The sequence below is a fragment of the Rousettus aegyptiacus genome, unplaced genomic scaffold, assembly GCF_014176215.1.
Source record: "Rousettus aegyptiacus isolate mRouAeg1 unplaced genomic scaffold, mRouAeg1.p scaffold_m13_p_9, whole genome shotgun sequence".
Lineage (NCBI taxonomy): Eukaryota > Metazoa > Chordata > Mammalia > Chiroptera > Pteropodidae > Rousettus > Rousettus aegyptiacus.
Window position 1 is genome coordinate 104,349,838 of NW_023416312.1, and position 9,474 is coordinate 104,359,311.

The 9,474-nt window shown below is 59.1% G+C and overlaps 1 protein-coding gene across 3 annotated transcripts; it reads left to right on the top strand.

Annotated features, from left to right (window-relative positions):
• The first annotated feature begins 539 nt into the window (after positions 1-539).
• On the top strand, positions 540-9,243 carry GDPD2 (glycerophosphodiester phosphodiesterase domain containing 2). 3 transcript variants are annotated; one of them, XR_001595316.2, is made up of 17 exons: positions 540-727; positions 2,261-2,374; positions 2,624-2,727; positions 2,931-3,024; positions 3,205-3,264; positions 3,519-3,617; positions 3,798-3,891; positions 4,035-4,180; positions 4,276-4,358; positions 4,452-4,602; positions 6,007-6,228; positions 6,418-6,566; positions 7,967-8,073; positions 8,216-8,298; positions 8,547-8,575; positions 8,661-8,709; positions 9,033-9,071. XR_001595316.2 is itself a non-coding variant. In XM_016132631.2 (17 exons), exons 2-17 carry the CDS (start codon positions 2,270-2,272, stop codon positions 9,076-9,078), a joined length of 1,662 nt encoding a protein of 553 aa, XP_015988117.2. In that variant the 5' UTR covers positions 540-727; positions 2,261-2,269; the 3' UTR covers positions 9,079-9,243. The 3 variants fall into 3 exon arrangements, 2 of the variants coding, with proteins under 2 accessions (XP_015988117.2, XP_015988118.2); XM_016132631.2 differs by having other exon boundaries at positions 7,926-8,073; positions 9,033-9,243; XM_016132632.2 differs by lacking the exon at positions 9,033-9,071 and having other exon boundaries at positions 7,926-8,073; positions 8,661-8,713.
• Positions 9,244-9,474: the final 231 nt, after the last annotated feature.

Consider the following 9,474-nt stretch of genomic DNA (forward strand, 5'->3'; position numbering starts at 1 on the left):
GAACATCTCCTGTCTGGGGTGATGCGGGGAGGAGAAGGCTGCTGGTGTCACCCGGGAATGGGGACCCCTGGCCCAGAAACACGGCAACTTGCTGCCCGGAGTTCAGAAAGTAGCTTGCAGTTGTCCCTTGCCAATGCACTTTGCAGAAGTGGAAGTGGCACCCACGAGGGAATGGAGGTGGCCAAAGCAAGGGTGTGCGTGCAGGAAGCGCGACGCTGGATGCTGAGACTCCCGGCACGCACACGCCCTGTCCCAGCGTGTTGCCCGGGCCCCTTCTCCTCACTGCCAAGTTGCACAGTTGCATGGTCACCTCCCCTCGGCTTCCCACCTGCCCTGTACTCTCAGCCGTCAGCTCCCTGAGCCAGGACAAAGCCCCAACAGTGACTGAGCAGAGCAGGAGGAGGGACAGAGGGACCGGGAAGGTTGCACAAAGGAATTCCTCACCCGAAGCCCACTGGCCGGCAGCGAGTAAAGAAGCAGATCTGCTCTGCCTCCCCGCCCCCCGGCCCCCGCCGTCCCTCCCATCGTCCCACCCCGGCCGGGTACTGGCCGGAGAGCAGCCTCTGGAGAGGACCCGCACAGCCTCCTGTAGGTGGCAACAGTGCCCCACCTGTTTGACCGGTGGGGCTGAGCCGAGGACTGAGGAGGGAGGAGGCAGAGAAGTCGGAGAGTGGCTGGGGAGCGGAGCAGTGCGGCCGAGAGCAGAGCAGAGCTGCGCTGCGGAAAGGTGTGAGGGCCGGGGGCGGCCGGGGGCTGCAGGCGGGAGCGCGGGCCGCGGGCGGCCCCGACCGGCGGGACCGGGCGTGATGGGGCGCGGGGACAGGGCAGCGCCGCTGCGCGGTCCCCCTGGCTGGGGTTCCCAGGCTGCTCAGACCTGACCCTGGACTCCGGCAGGCAGCGCCTGGGGTACAGGGCAGGACCCGAGGGGAGGCAGGGGGTGCAGCGGAGCCCAAGGCAGGCTATGACACCCCGGTCCCGGGGGGAGAGGAAGGACCTCCCTTTGGGATGGCTTTTTTCTGGGACGGGGAGAGAGAAAGGGGAGGCTTCCTTCCTCCAGCCTCCTAGCACTTGGCGCCCGAGCCTAATCTCCTGTCCCAAGGGAAGCACAGGATAAGCATGGTACTTTCTGGGGCAGCCACACATTCCCTCCTCTCAGGGGTCCAGCCACTGTGCACCCCACTAAGACTGCACAGCGTCAGGGGAGCCGAGACGACACGGAGTCACACCCCTCAGGCAGCACACACTTAGGGTTGTACCCAGGGGTTCTTTACGTACTCAAAGTCACCTAAAAACCCATTCGTACTGCCAGGTGCCAGTGCGCTCGCATGTACAAATGCTGACACGAATCACGCCCCTTCCTGTAGAATCACCATCACACACCCAGACGAGTTTGGGGATCAGTAAGCCAGCTCAGCTGCAGCTTGACCCAAAAGCACAAAGTACACGGATTTGCTGCCTTAAGATGACCACCCCCCACACACCTTTGCCCTGTATTTGTTGTACTTCCACCTAAGTGACCTCAGAGGGTGGGGCCCCTTGAAGGGGGGAGGGGGAGACCGGTTCCCGGCTGGGGTGGGGGGATGACTGGGCGGGAAGGGACTGATTGGACCAGCGCGCCACACGGCTCAGATTTTCCAGGTCTGGGGGTGACACAGGTGACCTGCTCCTCTCGTCTTCCTCTTATTTGCCCAAGCCCCCTGCCCCCCACCCCGGAGGTAGACAAGATCTTTCATTCAGGGGTTTGTGGTGTGTGCAATTTCTGTATCCATAGCAACTGGCCAATTAGCTTGGCCTTCCCTAGCCCCAGGTCAGAACGCGAACTTCTGCTTCAAGTTACTCCTGGGTGCTGGGATGGCAGCCTCCACGAGGGGCCGCCTGAAGCACAAGCCACATCTGCCTCAGCTCCCACACCTGAGTCGCCCCGCCCTGGGCAAACACCCCATCCCCAGAGCTGCGTGCGGATAGATGGGGAAGAGGTGGAGAGAGCGCGTGTGCATCCTCCGTGCGAATAGGCTGGACCTCCTGGGGGTCCCACCCACTGCCCGGGTGTCCAGTTTAAAGGGGGAAAAAAGCCCCTGGAGATGGTACCGCTCTGCCCACGTCCTCGCCCAGTCTGGACACGGGGCCCGCCTTGTAACCTCTGTCGCTGGGCAGCATCCCAGGTCTCTACTCCTCCCTTGGGCTCCTCAGGTACACTGGGAGGAAGGCTGCCATCCGCCTTCTGCCAGGGTCCCTGATGGCCGAGTGTCACTTCCCCCAGGCCCTCACCATGGCTGAGTCCCCCCGCTGCTGCTCTGCCTGGGCCCGCTGCTTCCACTGCCTGTACAGCTGCCACTGGAGGAAATTCCCCAAAGAGAGGATGCGAACCAGCAAGGTGGACAGGGGATGGGGGGCCGGAAGTCCAAGGCACAGGCCGCTTGGAAGGGGAGAAAGAGGCCACGTGTGTGCAGAGGCCGTGGGGGGGGTGCTTTCTCTTCCCAGAAAGCAAAGCTCCCTCAAATATGGAAAGAGTTGCCTACAGAGCAGCCCAATGCCTGGCAGGAAGCCCCTTGAGCTGCCAGCCGTTGGGGATTCTGAGCCGGAAGTGTGGATGGCCACAACCTTCTCTCTTGCCCCTTTGCAGTGCGACTGTATCTGGTTCGGAGTGCTGTCCCTCACCTTCCTCCTCTGCGTGGCCTGGCTGTACATCGGGCTCATCCTTCTCAATGACCTGCACAACTTCAACGAGTGTGTCACGGACTGCCCCCAGGGCATACATGCCAACCCACTCCCCCCGCCTACCCCCCGGGTGCCCGGCTCTCCTGCCACCCCACGAAGGGCCACCCTTCACTCCCTCCTAGTCCTCCTTCTGGTCCACCCAGCCCAGCTCCCCTTAGGCCACCGCTAACACCCCTTCCCGGACTCGGACACCCCCCTGTCCCCTTCCACAGATTCCTGTTCCGCCAGTTGGGGCGCTGGATGGACTGGTCCCTGGCATTCATGCTGGTCATCTCTCTACTGGTCACATATGCATCCATGCTGTTGGTGGGTCCGGGGGGTGTGGCGTTGGCCTGACCCCTGTCTCGGCCCTTCTTCTCTGCTCGGATCTACTCTGGTTCTCACCCTGGCCACTGAGGAGAGGGGAGGAGGGAGGTGTCAGCCTGGGAAGCCCAGGTCAGCGACCCCTCTTGGTGCCTCATTACTGCCACCACCCTGTGCCCTCAGCTCCTGGCCCTACTCCTGCGGCTCTGTGGCCAGCCTCTGCGTCTGCACAGTGTCCATAAGGTAGAGTGTGAGGGGGAGGGAGCTGGAGGGGGCCGCTGGGCCCAGCACTTGGCTGGCTATTTGCCAAGGACCTCACTAATCTGTCCCAAGGCTCCAACTCAGGACCCGAAGCCCTGTCAATATTTGCTGAGTGACAGAAAGATAGCGGAGGGGTCCGGGGAAGGCACTGGGCCTCTCTCCATAGGGGGAGGGGCCATCCCCTGATAGCCACGCGCCCGGGTGCACACGAAGTCCCACTGATCCCGGTCCCCCAGGTGCTGCTGATCTTCATTTTGGTTCTTGTGGCCGCTGGCCTCGTTGGGTTGGACATCCAATGGCGGCAGGAGTGGCGTAGCTTACGTCTGTCACTGCAGGTGAGGGTCTGATCTCCATTGCCTAGGTGGGAGCCTTGGTCTGTGGCCAACCCCAGGACTTATCTTGCTCCCTGGCCCTCCAAGACTGCAAGGACCTCCGAACCCCAAAAGTCAGGTCCTCGGAGGAGAAAGGGAGGGCCCCTAGGGAGGAGAGGCCTCCTGACCCGCTACCGTCCACAGGCCACAGCCCCTTTCCTTCACATTGGAGCAGTTGCTGGCGTCACCCTCCTGTCCTGGCCCGTGGCTGACACCTTCTACCATATCAAGCAAAGAGGTGCCGACTCCACCCCAGACACACCCGCGCGGTCCTTCGAGGCTCCTGCCTCCTGCCGTGCAACTCCCTGCGCCTGCTCCCTGCTTTTTGCCCCGAGAACTCACCCATCGCCCTTTTCCATAGCCTGTCCCTCGCTCCCACAGGTCCCAAGATTATGCTACTGGTCCTATTTTTTGGAGTCGTCCTGGCCATCTTCCTGGTACCCCTATGCATCTCTTCGCCCTGTATCATGGAACCTAGAAACCTACCCCGCAAGCCTGCACTGGTGGGACACCGAGGGGCGCCCATGGTGAGCGGGGGGCAGAATAATGGCAAGGCGGGGTGGACGTGCACTGGCCAGGCCCTGGCCTTCCCTGCAACCTCCTCACCAATCCCATTTCCCAGCTGGCCCCCGAGAACACCCTGATGTCCCTGCGGAAGACAGCCAAATGTGGAGCTGCTGTGTTTGAGACGGATGTCATGGTCAGGTGAGGGAGGCTGGGGGTGAGGCCCAGCAGGGCAGCTCCGGACAGCAACAGGCAGCCCCGGGCTCGGCCCCCTCACATGCTTTGTGCCCTCAGCTCCGACGGCATCCCCTTCCTCATGCACGATGAGCACCTGAGCAGGACCACAGACGTGGCCTCCGTGTTCCCAGCCCGAGTCAGAGACCACAGCAGCGATTTCTCCTGGGCTGAACTGAAGAAACTCAATGCCGGGGCCTGGTTCCTGGAGGTGAGTATGGCCTCCGGGCAGAGCCTGCCACCTGCAGGGGCGCTGGGGGCAGAGTTCACTCTTGATAAGCCTTTGCTGAGCCCTGTCCAGGCGGGCGGGCGCGAGGTCTGCAGTCTCTGCCCTGGCTCACGCCCTCCTCTCCTCTTCATAAACCCAGGGTGATAATGACGTGATACTGGGACGAGAGAGACGGAGGTCACCATTTGGCGTTTGGCGTGTGGGTGTGGGAGGGCTCCGGCTCACAGATTCGACTCCGGCTCGGCAGACCAAAGCAGAGCTGTGCCTGAGACTGGCAAGGCAGGGACGGGAATTCCTGTCGGAGGGAAGGGTGCGGGCAAAGCCCAGAAGTGCGAGGCAGTGCTCCCAGGGAACACAGGGCAGCCGGCTGGCACCGCGAGGTCACACTCGGGGTGTAGCAGGAGGCGAGGCCGGGAAGGGAGCAGAGGCTGGTCATCTATCTGTCGATGTTCCCAGCACCAGGCCCAGAGGTGGTGACTTCACTCCTACACGCACTGCAGTATATTCCAAAGGACACTGCATTTTTTTTTCAGTTTTGTTTTCCTAATTACAAAAGCAACAGATGTTCCTTGTAAAAACGTAAAACATTAGAGAAATAACCTGAAAAGGGGCAAGTTTCTTATAATCCAAGCTCTGCGAGGTAATCGGTGTGAACACTTGGGTACATCTTCTGAACATGCATATGCACGCGCACACATGCATGCACACACATATATGCACACACACGTATACGTATATATGCTTTTCATTTTGCACAAGTAGGATCACTTCACGGATTATTTTGCGACTTGCTTCTCCCCATTTAAGTCTACACACTGACATGTCAGAGCACTGAGCGGAGGACTCTGTGGCTTTCAATCCTGGCTTCGTCACTTCCAAGCTGTGCTAGGCTGGGCAGCACCCCTTAGTCCCTCTGGGATGACTCACCTCATCTGTGAAATGGGAACAATGACAGTGCCTTGCAGGAATTCGGGGAGGATCAAATCGGTGAATACACAGAAAACACTTCCAACACTGCCGGGCGTGCAGTGAATACTAGTAGCTCACTTTTCCCACGTCACTGATGAGGAGGGAAGGTCATTTGTTGATTACCCAGTGCAGAGAGGAGACGGGCAGGGGTTGGCAATGGCATCTCGGAGGGATGGCAGTGCGGGCAAACTGGGAACAAGTAAAAGCTGGCAAGGTGTCAAAACACCACAGTGTCACGGGAGAGAGAAATTTAGCAACCTGGGAGGGTTGGAGGTTGGGTCACAGACTGAGGTGTGACAGGGTCTGGAGAAAGACAGCCTGGCTCAGGTGCGTGGATACTGGACCCCACAATGGCAAGGATGGGGGAAGGGCCTGGAGGCTCCTTCTGGTGTGGAGATCACTTTCCTAATGTTACAGAGGCGCCCCTTCTGGGGGGCTGAGACGCTGTCAGCGCACGATCAGAAAGAGGCGGGGAACCAGAGCGTGCCCACGCTGGCGGAGCTGCTGAAGGAGGCCGCGGACCTCAACCTGTCCGTCATGTTCGACCTGCGCCGCCCCCCGCGAAACCACACATACCATGACACGTTCGTGAACCAGACGCTGGAGGCTGTGCTGAGTTCAAGGGTGCCGCAAGCCATGGTGATGTTGCCAGGCCCCCTGCGCCCCCCGCGCCCCTCCACCCCGCTGCCACCCCGCCTTCCCCAGGCCACGGTGACAGTCCCAGCCTAGCTCATCCACCCCACTCTGTGGTCACACCTGTCTGCTCTGCGCCCGCCCCCCGGACCCCCAGGCCTTCCCTGGCGTCAAGTCCATCCTCCCGAACCACAGATCCTTTGGCTTCCGGATGAAGACCGGGCTAATGTCCGACAACGGGCACCCGGAATGCGCCAGATATACGGACAGCGGGGAGGCGACAGCACCGAGAGGCCCCAGTTCCTCAACCTCCCCTACCAAGACCTGCCACTGTCGGATATCAAGTGAGTGCCAGAGGGAGGGAGCTGAGGGCGTCACGTGAGGCTTAACGATGGGGACGAGCCAGGACAGGGATGGCATCGCCATCCGTTCATTTGCTCACGTGACAGGTATTATCTAGATGCTTCCCACGTGTCAGGCTCCAGCGCACGCTCTGGGTGTACAGGCGAAACAGGCCGACCAGAAACCACGGAACAAAATACATGCGTGTGGGACTCCGACAAGCAATATGAACACGATAAAGCGGGGACGTGTAATATAGCGCAGTTGGGTTGGGGGCCACATTAGGAAGAGTGGTTAAAGAGGTGGTGTCTGGGCTGAGACCCATGGGTGACGGAAGGTCGCAATGAGCAGAGCTGCGGAAGACTAGGGACTGCGGCCGTCATGAGCAAGACAGAGACAAGGCCAGAGAGATAGACAGGGGCCCAAACTGGGTGGGCCCTCGTAGGCCACAAGAAGGATTTTAGCTTTTATTCTACACTAAAGAGATAAAGAACATGGCTCCAGGGAGGAGAGGTGACAGAGTTGCAGATGTCAGCTGGGACCCAGAAAGCTGACCCAGCCATTAAACAGGATAGACCTCAAACCATGCAGTTGCCAAGGTCCTTGGGGTCAAATAGAAAAAAAAAGTGCACTGAATGACAGCCCAGCGATCACAAATATTTCAAGGACCTTTCCCGAAGTTCTCACTGTGGAGAGAGACAGGACATCAGATTTGGCCCTCGCCTCGGCCTTGTCCTGGACAACATCGACTGCTGATCGCATTTCCAAAAGATGTGAATTGGTAACAAATACACTAACAATGAAATCGAGGCCCTGAAAGGCCTAAGTGCTGAGATGATGGGCTAAAGGTGCCGAGATGAAACGCAGTGGGGACAGATGGAAAGACCTACATCCGGGGCCCCAGAGCAGCTCGCCTGCACAAACACGGGCGACGAGACAGTAGCATCGTCGGGAACACGTGAACAAGCCCAGGGCTTTGACCGAACATTCATGCATAACGAGTCACCGGGGCCACATGGCATTGCCAAGACTAACCTGATGCGGGGCTGCCGTCACACAGGCAGGGTGCCCAGAAGGTAGGAGGGGTTTCGCTCTACTCGCAGCTGGTCCACGCCAGCTGCGAGGATATCGTGCACAGGTGCAGGCCCCATACTTCAAAGCAAGGCCCCCGCAGGTGGCCTCTATTGGAAGACAGAGTTCCGATATGCAAAGAGAGTCACTTTGGGTCAGGGGCTGCCGCGCAAATGTGGCGCTGAGAGCGCCTTGGCGGTGACACTGTAGATTCACGCACGGACGGGCTGCGTCCCACGCCTTGTGCCCCACGATTCTGGATGCTCCCCGTTTCTTCCCCACCTCCACAGGGCACTGCACCACGATAATGTCTCGGTGAACCTATTTGTAGTGAACAAAGCCTGGCTCTTCTCCCTGCTCTGGTGCGCGGGGGTGGACTCGGTCACCACCAACGACTGCCAGCTGCTGCAGCAGATGCGCTACCCCATCTGGCTGATCGTAAGGGCTCTGACACTGTCATCCCTCCTTGTCTTTCCCCACCCCTGCCTCTCCTTAACCTGTCCCTCTCTTCCTTACGTTCCCCCTCCCCATATATTACCTGCGGGGCTCCGACCAACAACAGGGCCTTCCCTACCCACAGCCCCCACAAACCTACCTAATGATGTGGCTCGTTACCAACTGCATCTCTACCCTGTTGCTTCTGTGGACCTTTCTCCTCCATGGGTGAGTGCTTCGTGCCTCCGCTTTCTGGATGTTTATTCTCCCCCGGGGCCTGGAGATGGGGCTGATTCGGACTCAGACGTGCTGCCTGGGCTGTGGGGTTTGGTCTGGTGGGTCCCTTCGAGATGCTTAGACCCTTCCCCAGACACTGAATCAGCTTGCACCTGGGAAAAGTAGTTTGTGGAAACCAGGGTGAAAAGGCCATGCTTGCAGCTGGCTGAACTCACCACGGGAAGCTTTTCTCCCTGTAGGACGTGTAAGAAGGAGAGAGAGAGAACTGGTAAGACTGTCCTCCGCTCTCGTCATTTTCCTCATCCTCTAGCCTTTCCCGTGCTCACCCCCTTCCTGCCCCCTCCCCTCCCCAGGCTTAGAAACAGCGGTGCTGCTCACCAGGATCAACAACTTTATGATGGAGTGAGTGTCCTGCCCCGGGCCCCCCACCAGCCGCAGTCCGAGGCCTGTCTGCCTTTGCCACCAGCAAGGAAGGGACAGTGGCAGAGGTGGCACGTTGCTGGGGTTGGGGTGATGTGAACTTTGCACGTGGGTGTGGAACCATGAGGGCCCTCCGCCCAGAGAGCGGACATGCCCAAGCTCCCACGGAGTCTGCTGTCCTTGGGGTCTGGCCCGTGGTGGTTGGGAAAACAGTGAGCACTTAGAAGTTTCTTTCAAAATGAAGTTAGAACAGAGGAGGTGGCCATGATAATGTGTCAGACTTGTGTGCATGTGTTTTTGTGTAGAAGGCACGTGTGTGTCAGAGATGGGGCAGCTTGGAACAGAGACTGAAGACGACAAAGTGGCCTTTCCTGCAGAATTGTCAGGTGATGCAGGCAGACAGACCCTACTGCGTTCACTGTCTCCCCGATACCTGCAATTCGGCTGCCTTCCTGCCTACCCGTTGGGCCTAAAGAACCCGTGTGGCCATATTAATTCTATGCTACACATGACATTTGGTGCACACGACCTTTTTCTTCAATACATTTTAATTCATGTTACTTGTCTGCTATTCAAATTTAATTTGCGTTTGACCACGGTCTCATCTTTTTGGCGCTGAGGCTGGGCGGAGGAAGTACCCTCTGCTCGGGGTTGTATGTGACCCGACATTGAGGGGTCGCCGTGGGGAGGTGCGTGGCTTGGAGGTGGGACCAGGACCACTTGAAGCAATGAAGGGCTGCAAGGGAC

Excerpts from the sequence above, each read along its gene's own strand:
- GDPD2 (XM_016132631.2), top strand. The coding sequence starts at position 2,270 with ATGGCTGAGTCCCCCCGCTGCTGCTCTGCCTGGGCCCGCTGCTTCCAC. Across the intron at positions 3,265-3,518 it reads GTCTGCACAGTGTCCATAAG|GTGCTGCTGATCTTCATTTT; the intron begins GTAGAGTGTGAG and ends CCGGTCCCCCAG. Across the intron at positions 3,892-4,034 it reads CTACCATATCAAGCAAAGAG|GTCCCAAGATTATGCTACTG; the intron begins GTGCCGACTCCA and ends TCGCTCCCACAG.